This window comes from Thermobia domestica, chromosome 6 (assembly GCF_964235325.1).
Source record: "Thermobia domestica chromosome 6, izTheDome1.hap1.1, whole genome shotgun sequence".
Lineage (NCBI taxonomy): Eukaryota > Metazoa > Arthropoda > Insecta > Zygentoma > Lepismatidae > Thermobia > Thermobia domestica.
The window spans coordinates 250,565,665-250,590,617 of record NC_137459.1 but is presented as its reverse complement, the minus strand read 5'-3'; the positions used below and the strand labels follow the sequence as shown (position 1 = coordinate 250,590,617).

The 24,953-nt window shown below is 36.0% G+C and overlaps 1 protein-coding gene across 5 annotated transcripts in view; it reads left to right on the top strand.

Annotated features, from left to right (window-relative positions):
* LOC145688474 (uncharacterized) overlaps window positions 1-24,953 on the top strand; it is a 306,168-nt gene that overhangs the window by 240,625 nt on the left and 40,590 nt on the right. For all 5 annotated transcript variants that reach the window (XM_081762755.1, XM_081762757.1, XM_081762756.1 and 2 more), the window contains one exon: window positions 1,737-1,970. In XM_081762755.1, coding sequence (XP_081618881.1) covers window positions 1,737-1,970 — 234 coding nt within the window. The remainder of the gene's footprint in view (window positions 1-1,736; window positions 1,971-24,953) is intronic.

Here is a 24,953-nt window from a genome sequence, read left to right as displayed (position 1 = left end):
CGCGACAGTTGTGTCGGTTAACCTTCCCGGAGACACGGAAGGTTGCCTCATCTGAGAACATGATGGTTGAAAGGAGAACGTCGCCATGTTCCAACTGCTTAAGCATGGCGTCACAGAAGTTGAACCGGATGCCCAAATCTTCATCATGCAGATCCTGGACAATCTTGATTTTGTAATCTTTGGCCTTGATCGTCTTCTTGGCTATCTTAAACACGGTTGTCTGTGGAATTCCGAGTTCCATGGACCGTCTAGGAATCGACTTATGTGGGCTGTTGATGATGCTTTCCCTTACCCTGCTCACTGTTGTAGGCGATGTTGGCGGCCTCCCACTGCGAGGACGGTCCACGACACTTCCTGTCTCACAGAACTTAGCATGCCACTTTCGGATTGCACTCTCAGTCGGTGCCGGCTTTTTGAACTCTTTGGTGAACTTTCGACACACCAGAATTGGTGATTTTAGCTCTGCGTACCACAGAACACATTGCGCTTTTTCACTCATTGACGCCATCTTTGATACGGTAAAAAAAATAGTCTTCTCAGAGGAGTTTTTCATTTATTTATTTCTTTAAAAGACACACACACCAATACAGTTTACAACTTACTTTTAACAGTCAACATTGAAACAACAATGAAAACAACAATGGATGGAATTTGATAAGAAACTGACCCTTGCCCTCCCTCTCCCTCTCTCAACGTGTTCAGAGTTGCCGCTTATCTAACAGTGTTGCCAACTAAAATTTTAATCCTTCCGCTACCGTTTGCACTTTATTTGATTTCATTATGAGCATTTTTATGAAAATTATAACCAAATTAAATCCGTCCAAACTTTATGAAATCCCTGTATATTAACGTAGCACTTCAGCGAGAATGCTTTGTATGTAGTCTTTGTTTAAATACTTAAACAAACAGATTATTCAAATCATTTGAAAAAATATATTTAAAAAAATCTCCAGGATAACCTGAAACATTCATTTCTGAAGTTGGACTTTTCCATTATTGTATAAATTTTAGTGTGTCTCTTGATGACAGAAAGCGCTTGTCCTCAATGCGTATGGTTCTAGGTTCAATTACCGGTAGACTGGGGAAATGAGAAGAAGTATACTCGAGTCCATAACATCAGAAATGTTTGAAACGGAACGAGAACCAATGTGCAGTTCGTACACCAAACAATTAAAGCGCTATTTAGCTTCACATGCTCTTCATGAACTGTAAGTCCAGGGAGTTTAGATGCAATGTATATTTTGATTGAAGTTGTTAGGTTGTATTTGGTTTCGAAATCAAACATTCTACATTCTTAATATTCAATGTATGTAACACAAAATCTTGGAATGCTACGTATAAGAATGGATTTTTTCTTTCTTCTCAGCTAAATTGTGTAAATTTAGGTGTATATATATATGAATAAGACAAGAATAAAGGGGAAGAAGGAGCCAACTTACAAGAGCAAAAAAAAAAAAAAAAGTAACTTCATATGATTGAAAAAAGTAGCTTGGTTGTAATGAATGTTATGCTCACAAAATTATTGAAGGCGTAAAAAAGAAAAAGGATGAAGAAAAAGTTTAGAGTTAAGAGAAAGAAATGCCCAAGGCAATCTAGATTGTTTTATTGTCTTTACGTCCTTAAAGGCATAACGGGATATGTTACAATTTGACGTAAAAATCTTCTAATAACTTAGCTCTTCCACGCACACTTTCAACCGCATATTTTTCTTATTGTTTTTATTATTTCTTTTTTAGGTCCACTTTATCGTATGCACTGTTCGTCCACTGCTAGCGGTGTCGCTAATATGTACTCCTTCTCAAACCAGAATAGCCTTGCCACGACTCCCATAGAGACGAGTGGCTCACACCTTTTGGTAGATTTAGAACCGATCCATTCATTGACAAGCACAAGCCCCGACAGCAGAGCAACTGCAACCGTTTCACGAGTTCACACATTCTCCAGAGAAGGACGACACCGAGATGGCAGACGTAAGTGATTTGATTTGCAATGCTAGAATAGTGTAGAGTGAAATAAATGTTCATAATATCAAAAATACAATCAAATCATGTCATCCCACAGAGCCGAATGCATTTCACTAACTTTACCCAACTGTTAGGATAATGTTTCTGAAATGTCTAGAAAAAACACAGTAGAGTTATTTGTAGTATTTGGACAGATGCTGCTAGTAGTTTACATTTTGCCCTTTCAATGCAACCTTGCCAACTGTCGCAATGTTTGCGTGCTGTTCTTCATATGCTAACAGAAGAGTAGGTGGCTCACATATTTTCCGCCTGTAATTAATTTTTTAACGTCCCGCAATTATGTACCGAGGCTACGGGGATGATAATAGTGGAATGGCAAACTGGAGAGAAACGGGAGAATCCCAAAAAATCCATGCACACAGTTGTTTGCCCACCCTAGAAAGCCCACTTGGTGAAAGATGAGATCGAACCAGGGACTCACACTCCAGAAGTGTGTTCTCTACCACTGAACCAATGCAATTCCCCCCCCCCCAAATATTATTGACGCTACTGCTTATGCTCTGAATAAGCTCTTCTGTACCCAAATTGTTAATGCATCTAACCCTGGTGGATATGCTTTTGGGTCAGAGTTACTGAATTAGCCCTAAATCTTGAGATATTGTGGAGCTGCTTGGATTAAACGGAAATGTGTCATAGCCCAAGAATCCAGTATATTTGCGTTAGGAGTCGTTGTACTGGTCGCGTATCAAGTAACTGAACGCGTGCTGCGGGCTGAAAACTTATAATAATAATAATAATAATAATAATAATAATAATAATAATAATAATAATAATAATAATAATAATAATAATTATTATTATTATTATTATTATTATTATTATTATTATTATTATTATTATTATTATTATTATTATTATTATTATTATTACTGGAACTTAGTTTGCACATTATTCTACAGAGCCTACGAAATAACATGAAACCTCATAACTGTGGGAGGCAGGTAGCAAAGTACCTGGCATCATTGAGTCTAACTCACTTTTTAATTAATGAATACCAGCTTCTCATGGCAGCAACAAATAACCAGAAATATATACAAGCTTGTATTTAAATATGAGCAGCTGCTGCAGCAGCAGTAGACCTGGAAGTGGCAGCAACTGAAACAATAACAGTAACAAGCGACACTGTTCTTGCCGTTAGTTGGGATAGTTGGATGGGATAATTAACTATTTCTATTTTTACTTTGCATGTATTAAGATACGTAACAAGTAGGTTTATGCATAGGGTACATACTATTCAAACTGACCATGTTTTTATTAAATATATATTATTTTATACAGTCTGTTGATTTAAATTGTTTCACTTTCCTTTCATCAAGTATATCGGGTGTTCTAAAGATGGAGCTCACGGGCCACAGAGCACTATTCTACAGGTCAAAATAAAGCGAAAATGTTATATGATGAAATACCCTCCAGAGCCTCCTTCAGCTGCTACAGGAATCAAAATTTCACTGTGTGGCAATGTCAAAGATTAATTTGGAACCATTAGCATTACTGTACGAATCAATCAAGCAGTTACACCAATTGTTACGCTAATAACTGGCGCTAGTGTCGACGTCTATCGACTTTAACTATCATTTGACAATAATCGATGTAATTATTTTGATCAATTGGTAGATCTAATCTATGTTCTTTATCTGCGACGTTGCCACATAGTGCAATTCTCGTCTCCAGGGCAGAACCGAGAAGGTATACAAATATATATATATATATATATATATATATATATATATATATATATATATATATATATATATATATATATATATATATATATCTTTAGTTTAACTTGTACAATAGTGTTCTGTGGTCCATGGGCGCCATTTTTAGAACACCCGATATATATGTACTTATGATTCGCTCTTCACTATAGAAAGACTTACGTTACCTTATTACGAAATAAAAAAAAAAATGTATGTCCCCTCTTCCTGAAAAGCTACATGAGGTATTCCTACATTTTGCTTTGGAAAGGTGGCAACTCTATTGAACATGACAGTCAAAGTGTGAAATTTAGCCAATTAAAATTAATATTTCACAGATAAAGGTCAAATATGAAAAAAAAAGTTATTAAAGTTTTAATAGTAATCTAATGAAAATATTGTAGAAGAAATCGTCATGGAGTTTGGTTCCTGTACCCCTTTAAGTTAAAACTGCGGCCTGCTTGCTTTCCTCTTTGTACTAATTGAATCAGTCATTTGAGAAATACCACATGTCCAATTTTGGCCAAAATTGAGTTAGACATATTAAATTGTTGGTGAAGGCTAGACAAATGCAATAAGCATAAAACAACTCATCTCCACTTAGTAACCATGGTGATGGAGCACTGGAAAATATCCATTCCTTTGAGAAACACCTCATCTCCTGGAAATGTGTTGTTTCTCAAATGACTTACAAAAAATGTGGCTGGTGGCAGGTGGCAGCACTGCTTTTGTTATTCTATTTTAATGTGGCTGGTTCCAGCACTATTTTTTGTTATTCTATTTTAATCTAAACAACTTATGTTGCACTCTGCTGCTATTCAGGACAAGTTCCTGGTGGAAATAGTACAAAGTGAAAAAGTAAAGGTTTTTAATTCATGGTGTGGTCAATTTTATATATATATAAAAAAAAGTAATAGCTACGGAAACTCAAGCAAGGAACATCCCAAGGGAAAACAAAATAAAATTCAACATTTCAACTCTAATAAACATGTAGGCCAAGTTAAAGTAAAAAAAAAAAAAAAAAAAACTTTATTGGTGGACTCAATGAACAAACTTTTGACTTGAAAAAATCGGGAACTGGTTTACCAGAGCTTCCAAAAATCAGTACCTACTTACAAAAATATGTACCTATCAGTATAAAAAAAAATCGATGACCTAAAGAAGGTCGAAGCCTATATACCTGCAGACATTGTTGGTGAATTTTATTCAAAAATTTATTACCGGCCAACTATCGATATGGATGACATTGAATTGTTTTAAGAAACAATGTTTGGAAAATGTGTATATATTATTTCAAAAAGAAAATACTGATTTTTATTAATAATTTGAATTTATTTACCTTTTATTTCACACGTGATAACATATCGTTTAGTCAGTCATTTGAGAAACAACACATCTCCAACAACGTTTATAATTTTTTAAATATCAAAAGAAAAATAATAAAGTTTTGTTTTGGTAGAATTAGCTTACCAAATCCCTGTAGAAACATACAAAAAATTCAAAAAAATATATGATGATAAATTACGGACCAGCTGGGTTTTCTTTGATTTCCCGAAAGTTTACTTTTTTGGATATGAGGTGTTTCTCAAATGACCGATTCAATTGAACTTCGTGCACACAATGGATCTGTAAAAAGTGAAGTGTTTATTATGAAATTCGATAATAATAATAATAATAATAATAATAATAATAATAATAATAATAATAATAATAATAATAATAATAAATCACAAAAATAGAAAATGCAGTATTAAAAAAAGCATTGGTTCGACACATACAAAATTCATCCAATTACAGTTTCCAGTTATGTTTATTTGTTTTATTTACATGCGTAGAATGTATTTTTTTAATACTTAAGTACATCAGTGGGCAAGTATATCATATTAAATTACAAAAAAGACTTTCTTACAAAATATAGTGGCATTTTCCCTTCTTCCAATGGGATGTAACAATATTGCTTTGTCTTAAATTTGTGGTATCATCGACAGTACAACGTGAAAGGTTAAGACGCAGCAAAGAAATTATAAAAACTTATAATACTTTCATCCTCTTGTCTTGAATTGCTATAGTGTGTGTACTGAGTAATGATTTGTAGATAAATAGCGAAATATACGTAAATATATCTATATTTCTATTTAAGGGAAATGCCATTGAACTTCATTAAAAAAAAGAAATAGAAGTGTTAACAATATGACATCACAAAATAGATATATGGAACATGAAAAAAATACAGTAAATGGTAATTACGATGTTAATGATTCTTCTGCTTGAAAAAAAAACATATTAACACGTTTTCCACGTTTCCATTTCCCACATTTTAAAATAATACAAAAATATATTTCGTTAAAAATAAGTGAAATGATATATAATTTTGGTCCTCCTGAGATCGAAAAAAAAAAAACAACTTCTTGTCATAAGCGTTCCAATAGTGTGATTGTTAGTATATTTCCCTTTTTGGATTTCCTATCATCTTGACAAATCGATTTTCTTTTCATATCATCTTTTCAATCGTAATAGCGTAGTGCTATATTACTTCTGTTTTCAATGTTTGTGATCAAGTGTTATTTTGGTTCTTTCAATATATTCATTGATACTACATAATTTTGCCTAAACTGTGAAAAATTGATATTTTGAATGTACAAGAAACTTCTTACAAAATTTTCTCGCAACTCTGTTTAGAACAGCACCAACAAAACTGTGCATTTATTAAGATCATATTTTCAGTCGTCCTTATATTTTATTTTGTCCATAAGAATACGAAGATGAGATTAAAATATACAGAGTGGCACAAAAGTAGGTATACAGTCCTGCATTAACTGTGTTTGACATTTTAATTTATTAAGATAATTAGTTCTGTTCCAAGCTTGAAGTATGGCTGAAAAGAGAATAAGAACAAATAATACAGAAACTAAGTCACTACCTGTATGGATAACAATAGGTAAATGATACAAAATCCGGTCAGTACGGGACTGTAGACCTACTTTTGGGCCACCCTATATATACCGTGAGCTCTATAATCCACACTCTAGGTAGTATTGAGCTTTCATGTAGGGAATGCTTCAAGTTCCCTAGCTTTTGCCTATTGCACACTAGTATGGGTTAAGGATATATGCATTGAATTTCATCACTAAACTTCGCTCCCTAAATCTTAAAAGCTGGACTAACCTGGCTGGTAGTAATTTATTGGTAATACATTATTCACTACACAGCGACACAACATTGAGGAGCTAGAAGGTAAAACTAAGTAAAACAGTGAAACAAATACACTGTTACCTCCTTTTATTATAACACAATGAAAAGTTAATTCATTTCTAATTAAAAACCTAAAATTTTCGCTATTGTTATAGCACTGAAAGCCGATACTTTACAAAATAATCCCATATGGTAGTCATGACATTCGAAATTCAATTTTAACGGAACTTGCGAAATGACTCTAATTTCGGTTACTATGCAATTTTTACGATTGTTCTATATTATTGCCGCGAATTCCGTGATAGTACACACACACACACACATTCACACACACAAAACGATGTATTGTTGTTGAGCCTGTTTCCGTTTTCCTTACTGACCTAACTACCAATTTGCATTATTATCTTTATATGATCTTAGATGTGGGCGAAAACGAGTATCCCCGTTTTGCCTATTCCTGTTTTGCCTACTCTCAGACGAGGAGGGATATTTGGTGTCTGATGAATCTCCTTACAAAGAATAATTAAGAAAATTCATTTCTCGTCGTAAATAACAGCAACAACCGATGTGATTGGCTATAATTTTAGCAGCTCTTTAGTTCTCTGTGTAGTTTAAAAGATGAGCACTCTGATTCAGATAAGTATAAAATTCTTCCAAAGAACAAATCCATCTTCTATACTTTCTTATTGGAGACACGCATACGATAGGAGTCCAGAACATGCGTGCCAAAACCATCTCCCCAAACATGGGAAGTGTACATGTGTTTGCAGGAATTGAATAATATATTTTTAGAGATGGATAATAAGCCCAGAGTTCGATTCTTTACTTTTACCTAGATCAAATGTGTGTGTGCTTGAACAGAAAGTTCTGTGGTATAGGTTCAATACTACTGTAGTTGTGTTCAATAAATTATCGAAATTAATACTCAAGTCGTTACATATAGAATATATTTCCTGTATATTCGAAAAAAATGAAATGAAATCTTTATTTAACGTCCCACGGTTATGTCCGTTAGGATAAGGGAGACGGATTGCAAGAAAAGTGAATGATGATAGAAGAATTGGGGAAATAAGAATGTGGAGGACATGCGAGTACCCCGAGAAACCCCATGAACACGATGTTGTCCGCCACCTGTAAATTCAGTATTAAGGAGATAGGTTTTCAATTGTGATTTTTCAAATATGATATAATTTTCGTACGACTTTGGATCAAAACAAAATGATTTCGCTTTTTAACTCCCACAATTCTCTATTTTATTGCAAATTGAACCTGGTACCGACTATATGCACTAAAATCACGTGCTCTAACCATGTGACTACCCAACAGTATATAATATACTAGCATCGATTACCCGCTTCGCTGGGTTAAAATCAAAATTTAAATGCTCAACTCTGTATCTCATGTGTTTGGTACCCGTCAAATATACTGTTTTCATTTTTAGCGACATCGATTTAAACAATATTGGAAAGATCACTCTTCATCTCAGCGACCCCGAAAACTATGGATTCGACTCTAATAATTGGTCATTTTCAGCCATTTTTGTATATCTCTCCCTCCTCCAAGTTGCGGAGCTGAATTTGGTTTTATATGGGTCAGGAAGTGTCGCTGTTCGTCTCAGCGACTTCGGAAACTATGGATTAGACATTAGTATCGGCCATTTTCAATCATTTTCATATATCTCCCCTTCCCCTTCCTCTATGTTGTGGGGCACAACATCGGAAGTGACACCATTCATCTCAGCAGCCCCGAAAACTATGGATTCGACACTAATATGGGTCATTTTTGATCAGTTTTATGTATTTCCCTCTCCCCCAAGTTGCGGGGCTAGTGATGAGCAAATGCAAGACCAAGGTCAAGACCAGGTTGGTCTTGGTCTTGGTCTTGCCCATCCAGTCTTGTTCTTGGTCTTGCACTGGAACCCTTGGTCTTGGTCTTGGTCTTGGTCTTAGTCTTGCTTGCAAGAGTCTTGCGTTTAAAAAAAATCTTATGCTTTCCATAGGTAAATTTTACCCTGGATAATAAGGGATAAGAAATTCCATAATGCGCCAAATGTAACGGAAATATGAGGAGCCTACTGAAAGTCGTGAGCAACATGTCTTCACAACAATAATATTTAGTTGTAAGTGAAACCAAATATATCATCTTAATCTATAGACCTTTCTTTCTTTTCAGACATTGACGCTGTTTGTTGCTAGCAATTGACCACTGACAGGATTTCAAAAATGGCCGGTAGCGATGTTCCGTATCGGCAGCGTGCTGTGATTGAATTCCTTGTTAAATATTACCAACCTGCTTCTGAAATTCACCGCAGACTGCAGGATGCCTATGGAGATATGTGCATGGGTGTCAGCAATGTTAGGAGGTGGGTAAAACATTTTAAGGATGGAAACACGAATATCGAAGATGGTCCTCGCGGCGTGCGCCCTCGAATTGCCTCCACGGAACGCAACAAGATAAGGGTTGACGAGCTGATTAGGGGATATAGGCGTATCACTGTGAATGAAATCGCTGCAAACCTTGGAGCTGGACATAGTGCGGTGCAAGAAATGATTTCAACTTTGGTTGTCGGAAGGTTTGTACCCGTCGGGTCCCACGTTTATTAACCGAGGACTACAAACGTCAATGACTAACCACTGCCCAAATCCTTCTTCAGAAATTTCGACATGAAGGTGATGACTTTTTGACGAGTATTATGACTGGAGATGAAAGCTGGCCACCATTATGAACCTGAAACAAAAGGACAGAGTATGGAATGGCACTATTTGAATTCGCCACCGTAGAAGAAAGCGAAGACAGTGCAACTGGTAGAGAAAGTTATGGGGAGGTCTTCTGGGTTGCACAGGGTTGCATTCTGGTTGACTTTCTTGAGCCTGGGCAAACCATAAATTCTGCCAGCTACATCCAGACACTTTTGAACCTCCGTCGTGCCTCGCGTGATAAACGTCCTACAAAGATCATCCTTCAACATGATAATGCGCGTTCGCACGCTTCAAGTATCACTATGGAACAGGTCAGGCAATTTGGGTGGGAAAAACTTCCACATCCTCCCTATGGCCCGACATAGCACTCTCCGACTACCATCTTTTCGGTTTTGAGAAGGAACAGATGTGAGGCCATCGCTACGAAACACTGGAGGATATTCGGCAAGCAGTGTGTCAGTGCCTATGGGCAGCTGAAACGAAATTCTATCACAAGGGTATTTTTAAACTTGCAAACGATGGGAAAATGTGAACAAATAAAAGGAGACTATGTGTGAAAGTGAAAGAAAGGTCTGTAGATTGAGATGATATATTTGGTTTCACTCATACATAAAGATTGCGGTTGTCAAAAAATATTGTCCACGACTTTCAGTATGTCCCTCGTACAATGTATGTTTCTAAATGTAATATAGTTTACCTTCGTGTAAGTATGATGATAGCGTACAACATAGGCGATGATCTTTATTTCTTTTCAATTTGTGCCCACGCTTCACTACTTATAAGATAAATCACAATTTTAGTAATCCCTTTATACATATTTTTAACAGATCCAATACTTCACTGGTTCCCAAACTCGGGATGCTACCCCTGATACGCTCGAAAGAAAGTCAAGACGGTACAAATTACTGAAATATCACGAATTTCAAAAGGCAACAGATTTTTTTCTTTTCATCCACGATTAGCTAATCTTTGTATTGAACAAACTTCTAATTAAATATTGAGATTTTGTTTTACTGATTCCGATATGTAGACCCCTACTCTATGGGGCTGAAACATGGACATTCCGCAAAAGATGAAAAAAATTGGAGGCTTTCGAAACGTGTGCTTGGAGGAAGAAGGAGAGAATTAGCTGGGTTGAACGGAAAAAGAATGAGGTGGTAGAAATAGTAGCAGTAGGGGAGAAAAGAAGACTTTTGGATGTAATTAAGAGAAGGAAGACGAGCTGGTTGGGACAATGGCTAAGAAGGAACTGTATTATGAGGGGCGTGATAGAGGGTATGGTGGAAGGAAAGAGAGGGGAGGGGCGAAAGAGAGTAGTTAAAGGAAGATATTAAGACAAAACATTGTTACGTCAAGACGAAGAGACTAGCTCAGGACCACCGTATATCGAAGGTTCTCAGTTGCAACAAGTGACCTGCCAATAATGGCAGAATAGGTATGATGATGATGATACGTTTAGCCATATTGGCTAAGAAGAGAGAGAAAAAATAAAATAATAATGACTATAATCAAACCTTTTAATATTTTAGAATAATTTGGGTGAAAACTGAAAACGACTCAAGTGTCTAAGTCTTGTGTGTAAACTGAATTTATATAAATACTTTTGATCTATATTAGAAATACAAAATAACGGCATTTAACTCCAAGTTATTGGAAATAACTATACAAAATCACACTCACTTGTGAATATGAATTATTTATTGTTGTATAATATTATATCGCTCAATCCTCGATGTGCCGTACACCTAAGGAGGCTAAAAGTTATATTAATTAACAATTATTCAACGTATAAGCATCCACTCATGAAATCAAACTTGCGGTTATATGCACTAAGTTTTTTGCCAATGTAATGAAAATTCTATTTCGGTATTAATTTTATGAGCATACATTAAAAATTTCCAACGGATGCTTGAGACTCGGAGCCAAGGCCATACCCATGTAGTCGGCACCTATGTTGTACGGAATTACCGATGTTCAATACTATATTTCTCTTTAGTTTTGGAAGAACTCTACTAATATGTTTTGAAATGAAATGAAATATCTAGTTTAACGTCACATGATTATGCACCGAGGTTAAGGGATACGGTGATGATGAGAAATGAATGAAATGAAGAAAGTAGGAGGAAACGGAAAACCCAAAAAAATCCCCACATACGGTGTTTGTCCACCAAAAAAGCTCACACAGCGCAAGGTAACACAACCTGAAAACGCTTGAAAACGAATAATAACTATAAAAAAGCGAACCCATTCAAAAAATGACATGCTACAGGGGCAGATCTACTAACACGGATTGTATAAATTACTGGGAGTAGATTCACTCCAGCGGCATTTTTACTGAAGCCAAGAATTTCAAGTGAAAGATGTAATGATTTTCCCCTTACTTTTCACATTCTATAAAAGAATTCAAGTAGTGCCGGTACTTGCGCAAGAGTCTTGGTCTTGTAGGTATGGTCTTGGCCTTGGTCTTGCAGATATGGTCTTGGTCTTGGTCTTGGTCTTTCACCCCTTAGCGGGGCTGAATTTGGATTTTGTCCCTCAATATTATTTCTTCATATTTCTCTCTAAAACACATAAAATTATTGAACAAGAATGAGTGAGTTTCTACCAGCCAATGTAACATACACTTATGTAGCTGTCGGTTAGCAGATTCAGCAATAACTTATAGCGTAGAAATAACGATTTTAAATTAAACATAACGTGTACTTTTTCTTTTTTGAGGTTTAGGACTTGACTTGATTTTGAGTTTAACGTCCCTTTCAGCAGCGAGGCTATATAAGACGTGGACCTACTGATTAACGTGGAATCCGAACCACATGAGCTCCCTCCATTGAGGTTTAGGAAATAAGCCTATTGGTTGGGGTGGTAACCAGCAAAGGATAATTGGGTAAATTCAACATCAACTTGTATATTTCCAGGGTATGTACACACGTAACTAAACAATTTTACAATGAAATAAAAATCGATTTTGAAGCAACATACCCTATAGTTTCTTTGAGGCTTCCCAATTATACAAATTGCTTAGAATTGAGATCAAGGAGAGCGAAGAGGATAGACACATTTTATATGTCATTTAACCATATCTTACATATCCATAGTTTCTAAAAAATAATGATTCTTCATTAAACATGCTATAGACCCTATGTTGACTTTTTTCTACATGCATTTTAAATATTATTAGTAATACTGCATTTTACAGACATGTTGTCGGCAACTATGAATAACAAATTCCAATGTTAATAGCAAATTATCGAAACGTAAGTGCAATAAACCAGTAATTGTGTATTTTATATAAATTGTGGTTTCACTGTACAAATATAATGATAGACCTTCTTTGTTTACCTTCTTGAATTAGAGAGAATATATTCTTGTAGTGATAGGCAAATACTCCTACTGTTTCATTACTCCTATGTTTAGACCTATTAGATAAAACAAATCATTTGCTCATAGTTACGCATTTATGAATTTACACGAGATCATATTTGTCAAATTTAATCATCAGATTTATATTTGAATAACATCTGCATGCTTGAGAGCTTAAATATAAACTCTTGATTCTCAATTATACTACTGGCTGTTGCACAAATCATAATTGCAACGCCAACTACTAGCCTAACATTCCGTATATTAAGGTGGAACCAAAAACTCTTACAACGAAAGAAAAAAAATATCAGTTAATCACAACACAAGTCTAGTAAATGTCAATTTTCTGCTTTTCTTTACGTCGAAAAGTGTATTTTAATTAATATTTTTAAGATGACTGGTTTTGCTTAAAAAAAAAAAAAAAACTGAAAATTAAACAGCATTTCGAGAAGTTAATTCTAATGAATGAGAGTAATTTTTGAGGTGGTACACTTCTGAAACTGCTAGTGTCACGTGATTGGCTAGAGATCATAAATCACGTCAGGGTTGTTGTTTACATCTATAAATGACTTTTTTACATAAATCTTTCCAAAAAATTCCTTCAGATGCTAAATGTCGCTCGTAGATTAAGCGTAGACAAAGCAGGAATACCCATTCCGCCTATGGACAAGATAAGACAGAGACAATGAGATAAATTGGTACTTAGGTCAGTAAGCAAAACGGAAATAAGCCAAATGGGTAATACAAAAAAAAAAACTTGATAATCGAACATTTTGTGTGTTCTATTAGTTTGAAGAGATGTGAAGATTATACGTAAATTTTCCTAATAGTGATTGTTAAAAGAAATAAGCGTACAATACATTTCTACTTTACATAAGACAGAGTTTAGAAAGAGAAATAAGAATGAAGTCGTTACTTTCAGATTATGTGTTACTGTTTATCTTGTATAGTCAAGTTCCAAGTAGGCCTAGTTGTGCATACAGTGAGATTTCTGTTAAGCAGATGAGAATGTTGTGCATGTGGTTTGAAATAGTAAGAAAATAAATCGATTGTGCTATTACGTACTCAATTTGGTTTGTTCAAAACACAAATTTGAGGGAAAATAATAAAGTTACTTTTAAAAATTAAAGAAAGAAACAACAGTTGAGAATGCTCTAAGAGCATAGCCAGAACGAACTTAAAAAGAATTATTTTTTTTTCGAAATTTATATAAAATTATATATCAAGTTTGTTTGATTAAATAAACTAATGACGCAATAAGTATTGAGTCAATAACTAGTGACGCAATAATTATTGAATTAATAAATGCTATTGATATTGAATCAATATTGATTAACACCAAAATAATCTCTCTATGACTTACGGTTCCCGAGATATGGCTCCTTAAATCTCACGAAATCGGAACTTTTTCTTGACAATATCTTGGGAACGGTAAGAGTGACGAGAAAAGTTCCATCGCTTCTTTTAGAGAGTTTTTGATACTCCATTGAATGGAGGGCTCAAAATTGAAAAATCCACAAATAACACACACACACACAGACATAGAGAATTTAGTAACAAACTTTTTAAGATAGTTGAAAATAGATTTTCATTTATAGGTTTACTGGAATTATAAAGTAAAACCAAATCTGGTGTGGTAAAATGTACTTAATGATCTTTGGTAGGAAACAAATATAGTATCTAATAAAGATTGCATTTTTGTACCAAATTTTACAATACTTGAAACATCTGAGGAGGAAACATACAATAAATACAAGTGGAATTCAACATTACCAACAATGAATTTGCCATTTACTGAGTACAAATATCTCATGAAAGTACCCTTTTGAGTATTCGGTTTCAAGCATAATAGCATAATAGCGAAATGAATAAAATATAATAAACAGATCAACAACAGCACATGCATTTTATGATTCAACTTTCATTAACATGAATAAATGAATAATTGGGAAATGTACGCGTTATTTCTGTTTTTTTTTTTTTTTTTTTGTATCTTCTAAACGCCAAAATAAATAGAAATTCAAAACCCTACCTTTCTTCTACTGGCCTAGTGGCTCTGGGAATTTCTGCTAGGCATATAGATCATATAGACTTAAAACCAGCGCTCCCACAGAACGCTTAGTCATACCGTACAAAAAATGGAAAAACTATCTCTAAGACAACGCAACTCAAAAAGTGTAATTCCTTTAAAATAACATCTCATAATTTAATCGCAAAATGTTATCAACATTTATAATATTCATTTTACACAATGTTATGCCAGTTACACTACATATTCACTAGGGCAATGCGAATTAAATGTCTGATTCAGGTGCGTCATTTCCAAATGTGAAACGAATAAAAAAAATACAAAACCTGGTTAATCAAAACAGTCAAATGTCCACCCACAATTTTTGGCATTGCTCTGCCAATGATTGCGTTCAGTGGAAAATAAATCTGGTGTCTTGCGATACGAAGAAGTCCTCAATTACACGTTGCACTGCCCAATCATCAGGGAAGGTCTTCCCTCCTAAGAAAAGGTCAATATATCGGAAAAGGTGACAGTCACGGCGTGAAAGGATTTGATACCGCAGCTCATGAAGAGTTGGCACCATTCTTTGCCCGATAGCGTTGTGGTGCAACATAAGGACACAGTGTCTATTGACAATTAGTTGATGTTTGCCGGATAAGTTGCGGTGCATTTAATGAAGTTCAACACTGTAACGATCTGCTTTGATAGTTTCACTTCATCGAGAGATGAAGGACCTTATGCAGAGTCGTTTTGATGCATGATTAGCGCCATACTAAAGAGTTACACTAAGATATGTTTCCTGTAGTAGTTAGGTCTTTTGTATGAATGTAATCATACGTCAAAACGACTCTGCATAAGGCGGATAGGGCCTAGTGGATCACTCCCACTACAGACTACCATACCATCAACAACATATTCTGTAGGTATAATGATGGTTTCGTAAACCATTGTAAACGTTCGTCACAATCCAGAATATTTCCTGGCCTTTTACCATTGGTATAGCAGATCAACATTTCATCTAAAATGACCATCTGATGTAGGAAACTTCCTGGTTATTCCTTAAACTTAGGGAACTGCACTTCTCCAGGGGGCAACACTTGTCAGCCGCCGAACAACAATAGTATCGTGTATTCCTGACTCAAGTGCAAAGATACTTTTCCGAGATGCACTACGTTGCTTGTATATATATACCGTCGTTGTTTTCACGAACTGGTGAATTTAGTTGTTCCAAGATATCACGAACCGGAGAATATGAAAAAAATGCCCTTTTTTCAATTTATATTACGAAAACTGTTAGATACATCCGTACTATTAATGAACGAAAATTTAGACCCGAAGTTTGCTTATTTTATGAGATATTGGCAGTATTATATTGGCGAATACTGAGGAAATGAGAACCACAATTTCATGAACTGGCGAATGTAAATCGCCTCTTCGTGAAATGTAAGAGAGAATTTTCACATTCGTCACATTCTTTTATTTTATGGGCAGTAAATGTCGTGGTTGTATTTACTAAAGTAAATGAAGAAAACCTAGCAAAAGTAACCTTTCCTCCTTTTTACTTTATTTTCTTATTTGTAATTAAATGTTTATGTTGCACTTTATACAGCAACAACTTTTACAAAATGGAAATGTTCTGAAATGAATGTTATATTCTCTCATTTTGTTCTCATCAGCACTTCAGTGACGAAATGCAGTGTATTGTAAGTTCATTATTTTTCATCTCATTGAAATAAATCCAATACTTGTCAAATAAACTAAAAATTGTACGATCTACACTAAGATGTACGATCTTTGAAACCAGAGTTTCCTAATAATCTTACATCTTATGTTTTGTACGGATTAGTGTTTGTGCCTACGAAACTGAAATTTAGTGCGCCAAGGAAGGACTTATGTACCATGTGTGAAACAATTCGCAAAGGAGACATAAACGAAGTTCAGCTACTGACAATACATTCAACAAAAGGCTAGAGTAAGAGAACTTAAAAGTTTTGAAAAACAACGCGCCTCAAATGATCTAAAGAGCGTCACTACTTGCTTAGATGTGGAACAGGTAATACAGTTACCCCGTACCAAGCATGAGGAATGGTATTGTAAACGAAAGCAATCAACTTACAATTTCAGAATCTATGAACTTGCTAGTAAGGATGATCATTTTTATGTTTGGCACGAACAAAAACATGTCCTAATGAAATCGCCACTAACTTACGATGTTTTATGTTAAGTTAGGAATTAGATTTCTGGGCTTTTAGCACATATGCCCGTTTAGCTCGCCATGTATGAAGAACGGCGTCCCTCGGTGACAACACTATCCGAGGAAAGGGAAGAAAGAAAGGATTGGGAAAGGTACGAAGCGGCCTGGGACCTTTATGTGAGATAACATGAGGAAAACCTCACTTAGGATGGCTGAACTGAAAATAGCTTTTACATTTTCTTCGACACTTGATGAAATAAAGGATGCTATGTGACGTGGATTTACTGTCATCACGCCAGCAATGTCGAGAAGAATTTTACATTCCACATGGAGAAGAATCATACTCTGTTATGAAAACGATGGTGTACACACAGACACTCATGGACTAAATAGAAAAAAAAATAGTCACACTAACTCAAAGTTGTCCTTTGCCATGATCCCATATTAATACAATGCGACCATCCATGAATATGTGGACACGGGATAGGGTAACAGGTCTTTGTGATCACTCTGTACAGTAGTAGCGTAGGCACTTGAATTGAAGCAATTGTTGTTGGTCTGTTCTAAATTTACGTCACTAGTGATCTTCGAATTGCAGAGAACATGAATTCGCTATTGTCGATTATGAAAACCGTGTTATTCAAACGAGCGATCAACTGGTGAATGTATCAGAAAGATTTTCACTAACCGGCGAATAGATTAAAAGGAATAAAACTCAGTCTACAATATCAGTTGTAAGGCAAATGTACCATGAGCTACATTTTAAGATATCGTTCATTAATTTCGATTAATATTCTTCATTTATATAACTTTTTAGATAGATTCGCTAGTGAATGAAATTATTCACTTTTTAGCTTTGATTTTCTCAAAACCATATTTTTGTATATTCGCCAGTTTGTGGAAACAATGACTATATATATATAGGGTGGTAGGTAACTTCACCGAAAAACTATAGGATGCGGTTGCTTATACGAGATGAAAGAAAAAAGTTCTAATAAACATGGGTCGTAAAACGTCTCCTTTTAGAGTTATGAACTACCGAAAATTCGAAATATCACGTTCCAAAACGCTCTAGCTTAGAAACTATAGGGGCTATCCCAAGCGGTTTAAGGAATTATACAGAAACTGGTATAGGCTCTATGTAAATATCCATACTTCAGAATTCATCGGTACCAGCGAAACGAACGCACAACTAGTACTTAAAGGAGTATCCCTATACTTCAACTTTCTTTTTACAGTTCCTTTCACCGATAACGGAGGATGGTAAAACATGGATATTTAGATAGAGCACGTACTAGTTCCTGTGTAATTCCTTAAAACGCTTGGGATAGGTCCTATAGTTCATAATTTAGGGAGTTTCGAAAAGTGATTTTTCGAATTTTCAACTCGAAAATTGATCATAACTCTGAAAGGAGACGTTTCTCAGCTAATGTTTATTAGAACATTTTTCTTTCTTTTCGTATAAGGAATAGCCTCCCAAAGTTTTTCGGTGGAGTTACCTACCACCCGGTATTGCTTAATATACTCTGCAATACAACCAGAGTAACAGTATTTTCAACTCAACATGAAATTGTGTTGTTTCGAACGGCATTACGCCAGGTTATTTTACGTTTCAAATCTACATCTAAAATGGAAACTTATAATACCAGATATGCTATGCAGTGCTGCTGCAATGTTGCAAACATTGAGAGGATGGAGGGTTCTACAAGACTAATAACGCAAGTGACAAGGACGGAGCAATACATATCCAAAGTACTTCAATGTCGAGTACTAACATCGTCATTTTACGTATGTCGAACAAGTAGAAAGAGAGTTAAGTGTAATTGAAAATTCGACTTTTTTCAAACGACTTTATTTCGACAAAGTATCACATCCAATTCCGCAGATGGTTTTCAATAGGAATGGAAAACAATGCCGTTTACAGCAGTTTGATATCTCAGACCATTTCAGAAATATATATATATATATATATATATATACAGGGTGTTTCAGATAAAACGTCCAGTGCTTATAAATCCGAAATGGCTGAGAATACAAAGATGAAACAAAAACTGAGATAGGAAAATGCTATAGGGCGCATCACATGGTGTTGTTCTGGTGACTCCCAGGGCCCTCCTTCAAGGGGGCCCAGGGGCCAACTTCTAATTTTCAAATAGGAACACGTATTGAATCATACCTCATTCAATAGTACTTGAAAAACGAAACAACTTTTGTAGGAAACAATTTTCGATTTGGGCCACCGTTTTTAAATGGCCGCAAAAAGTGGGTAATATATCAGATAAAACGTCCAGTGCTTATAAATCCGAAATGACTGAGAATAAAAAGATGAAACAAAAACTGAGATAGGAAAATGTCATAGGGCACATCATATGGTGTTGTTGTGGAGACCCCCAGGGCCCTCCTTCAAGGGTGCCCAGGGGCCAACTTCAAATTTTCAAATGGGAACACGTATTGAATCATACTTCATTCAATAGTACTTGAAAAACGAAACAACTTTTGTAGGAAACCATTTTCGATTTTGGCCACCGTTTTCAAAATGGCTGCAAAAAGTGGGTTCTGTATCAGATAAAACGTCCAGTGCCTATAGGCCTAAATCAGAAACGGCTGATAATAGAGAGATGAAACAAAAACTGAAATAGAAACGATGATAAAGCATATCAAGTGGTGTTGTTGTGGTGACCCTCAGGAAACTCAGTGAAGGGGGCCTAGGTGCCAACTTCAAACTGATACAGGACTTTTTGCGGCCATTTTGAAAACGATGCCCCAAATCGAAAATTGTTTCCTACAAAAGTTGTTTCGTATTTCAAGGACTATTGAATGAGATATGATTGAATACATGTTCCCATTTGAAAATGTGAAGTTGGCCCCTGGGCCTCCTTGAAGGAGGGCCCTGTGGGTCACCACGACAACACCATGTCATGCGCCCTATGACATTTTCCTATCTCAGTTTTGTTTTATCTTTTTATTCTCAGCCATTTCGGATTTATAAGCACTGGACGTTTTATCTGATATAGGACCCGCTTTTTGCGACCATTTAAAAACGGTGGCCCAAATCGAAAATTGTTTCCTACAAAAGTTGTTTCGTTTTTCAGGTACTATTGAATGAGGCATGAATTAATACATGTTCTTATTTGAAAATTTGAAGTTGGCCCCTGGGCCCCGTTGAAGTAGGGCCCTGGGGGTCACCACAACAACACCATGTGATGCGCCCTATAACATTTTCCTATCTCAGTTTTTGTTTCATCTTTGTATTCTCAGCAATTTCGGATTTATAAGCACTGGACGTTTTATCTGAAACACCCTGTATATATATATATATATATATATATATATATATATATATATATATATATATATATATATATATATATATATATATATATATATATATATAAAGTGTTTCAAAACAACACCGGCAACATTTGCGAGGTGATCCCTGACACCAAGATAAAACAAAAAGTATAGCCCAACCTGGTTGCACAAACGCTTCCTTTCGGAGTTATAGGCTGCCAAAGTCATGAAAAAGTGAACTTTAAAGTTCGATAGTTCCAATACTATGAGACCTAACGTAGTCGGGTCAAGAATTCACTTAGATGTGACCTATCCAAATATCCACGTTCCGCGATGATGTGGTATTTCCAGACCAATTTTTATAGAGGTAGTTGGTGAGTACTTCAAATTATACGCTCGTAGCCAAACCCCCTCTATAAAAATTGTTACGTGTATACCATAGGATTTTGAAACATATCTTGTGGATAGGGCACATATTAGTTTCTAATGAAGTCTTAACCCGACTACGGTAGGTCCTATAATTTTGGAGCTATTGATATTTAAAATTCATTTTTCATGTTTTCGGCAGCCTATAACTAGGAAAGGAAGCATTTGTGCACACAAGTTGGTTTACCTTTTTCGCCTTTTCTTGTCAGAAATTACCTCCCAAACGTTGTCGGTGTTTTATAAATCACCCTGTATATATATATATATATATATATATATATATATATATATATATATATATATATATATATATATATATATATATATATATATAGGATGTTTCAGATAAAACGTCCAGTGCTTATAAATCCGAAACGGCTGAGAATAAAAAGATGAAACAAAAACTGAGATAGGAAAATGTTATAGGGCGCATCACATGGTGTTGTTCTGGTGACTCCCAGGGCCCTCCTTCAAGGGGGCCCAGGGGCCAACTTCTAATTTTCAAATAGGAACACGTATTGAATCATACCTCATTCAATAGTACTTGAAAAACGAAACAACTTTTGTAGGAAACAATTTTCGATTTGGGCCACCGTTTTTAAATGGCCGCAAAAAGTGGATAATATATCAGATAAAACGTCCAGTGCTTATAAATCCGAAATGACTGAGAATAAAAAGATGAAACAAAAACTGAGATAGGAAAATGTCATAGGGCACATCATATGGTGTTGTTGTGGAGACCCCCAGGGCCCTCCTTCAAGGGTGCCCAGGGGCCAACTTCAAATTTTCAAATGGGAACACGTATTGAATCATACTTCATTCAATAGTACTTGAAAAACGAAACAACTTTTGTAGGAAACCATTTTCGATTTTGGCCACCGTTTTCAAAATGGCTGCAAAAAGTGGGTTCTGTATCAGATAAAACGTCCAGTGCCTATAGGCCTAAATCAGAAACGGCTGATAATAGAGAGATGAAACAAAAACTGAAATAGAAACGATGATAAAGCATATCAAGTGGTGTTGTTGTGGTGACCCTCAGGAAACTCAGTGAAGGGGGCCTAGGTGCCAACTTCAAACTGATACAGGACTTTTTGCGGCCATTTTGAAAACGATGCCCCAAATCGAAAATTGTTTCCTACAAAAGTTGTTTCGTATTTCAAGGACTATTGAATGAGATATGATTGAATACATGTTCCCATTTGAAAATGTGAAGTTGGCCCCTGGGCCTCCTTGAAGGAGGGCCCTGTGGGTCACCACGACAACACCATGTCATGCGCCCTATGACATTTTCCTATCTCAGTTTTGTTTTATCTTTTTATTCTCAGCCATTTCGGATTTATAAGCACTGGACGTTTTATCTGATATAGGACCCACTTTTTGCGACCATTTAAAAACGGTGGCCCAAATCGAAAATTGTTTCCTACAAAAGTTGTTTCGTTTTTCAGGTACTATTGAATGAGGCATGAATTAATACATGTTCCTATTTGAAAATTTGAAGTTGGCCCCTGGGCCCCGTTGAAGTAGGGCCCTGGGGGTCACCACAACAACACCATGTGATGCGCCCTATAACATTTTCCTATCTCAGTTTTTGTTTCATCTTTGTATTCTCAGCAATTTCGGATTTATAAGCACTGGACGTTTTATCTGAAACACCCTGTATATATATAAAGTGTTTCAAAACAACACCGGCAACATTTGCGAGGTGATCCCTGACACCAAGATAAAACAAAAAGTATAGCCCAACCTGGTTGCACAAACGCTTCCTTTCGGAGTTATAGGCTGCCAAAGTCATGAAAAAGTGAACTTTAAAGTTCGATAGTTCCAATACTATGAGACCTAACGTAGTCGGGTCAAGAATTCACTTAGATGTGACCTATCCAAATATCCACGTTCCGCGATGATGTGGTATTTCCAGACCAATTTTTATAGAGGTAGTTGGTGAGTACTTCAAATTATACGCTCGTAGCCAAACCCCCTCTATAAAAATTGTTACGTGTATACCATAGGATTTTGAAACATATCTTGTGGATAGGGCACATGTTAGTTTCTAATGAAGTCTTAACCCGACTACGGTAGGTCCTATAATTTTGGAGCTATTGATATTTAAAATTCATTTTTCATGTTTTCGGCAGCCTATAACTAGGAAAGGAAGCATTTGTGCACACAAGTTGGTTTACCTTTTTCGCCTTTTCTTGTCAGAAATTACCTCCCAAACGTTGTCGGTGTTTTATAAATCACCCTGTATATATATATATATATATATATATATATATATATATATATATATATATATATATATATATATATATATATATATATATATATATATATACAGGATGTTTCAGATAAAACGTCCAGTGGTTATAAATCCGAAACGGCTGAGAATAAAATGATGAAACAAAAACTGAGATAGGAAAATGTCATAAGGCGCATCACATGGTGTTGTTGTGGTGACCCCCAGGGCCCCCTTTCAAGGGGGCCCAGGGGCCAACTTCAAATTTTTAAATATGAACATGTATTGCGTCATACCTCATTCAATAGTACTTGAAAAACGAAATAACTTTTGTAGGAAACAATTTTTGATTTGGGCCACCGTTTTTAAATGGCCGCAAAAAGTGGGTCCTATATCAGATAAAACATCCAGTGCTTATAAATCAGAAATCCTGAGAATAAAAAGATGAAACAAAAACTGAGATAGGAAAATGTCATAGGGCGCATCACATGGTGTTGTCGTGGAGACCCACAGGGCCCTCCTTCAAGGGGGCTCAGGGGCCAACTTCAAATTTTCAAATCGGAACACGTATTGAATTATACCTCATTCAATAGTTCTTGAAAAACGAAACAACTTTTGTAGGAAACAATTTTCGATTTGGGACACCGTTTTCAAAATGGCCGCAAAAAGTGGGTCCTGTATCAGATAAACGTCCAGTGCTTATAGGCCTAAATCAGAAACGGTTGAGAATAGAGAGATGAAACAAAAACTGAGATAGAAACGATGATAAAGCATATCAAGTGGTGTTGTTGTGGTGACCCTCAGGAAACTCCGTGAAGGGGACCCAGGTGCCAACTTCAAACTGATACAGGGGGGCGCGGTGGCTCAGTGGTAGAGCGTTCACCTCTGGCGCTTGGGGTCTCGGGTTCGATCCCAGCCCCCACAAAGTGAACTTTGTGGTGGACAAACACCGTGCTCGTGGGTTTTCTCGGGGTTCTCCCGTTTCCTCCCACTTTCTTCATTCCACCATTTCACTCATCTCTCATTATCACCGTCTCCTTTAGCCTAACCGGCATAACCGTGGGATGTAAAACTCAAAGATTTCATTTTCATTTTTCAAACTGATACAGGACTTTTTGCGGCCATTTTGAAAACGGTGCCCCAAATCGAAAATTGTTTCCTACAAAAGTTGTTTCGTATTTCAAGGACTATTGAATGAGGTATGATTCAATACACGTTCCCATTTGAAAATTTGAAGTTAGCCCCTGGGCCCCCTTGAAGGAGGGCACTGTGGATCACCACGACAACACCATGTGATTTTATTCTCAGTCATTTCGGATTTATAAGCACTGGACGTTTTATCTGATATAGGACCCACTTTTTGCGGCCATTTAAAAACGGTGGCCCAAATCGAAAATTGTTTCCTACAAAAGTTTTTTTCGTTTTTCAAGGACTATTGAATGATGTATGATTCAATACACGTTCCTATTTGAAAATTTGAAGTTGGCCCCTGGACCCCCTTGAAGGAGGGCCCTGTGGATCACCATGACAACACCATGTGATGCGCCCTATGACATTTTCCTATCTCAGTTTTTGTTTCATCTTTTTATTCTCAGTCATTTCTGATTTATAAGCACTGGACGTTTTATCTTATATAGGACCCACTTTTTGCGGCCATTTAAAAACGGTGGCCCAAATCAAAAATTGTTTCCTACAAAAGTTGTTTCGTTTTTCAAGTACTATTGAACGAGGTATGATTCAATATATGTTCCTATTTAAAAATTTGAAGTTGGCCCCTAGGCCCCCTTGAAGGAGGGCCCTGGGGGTCACCACAACAACACCATGTG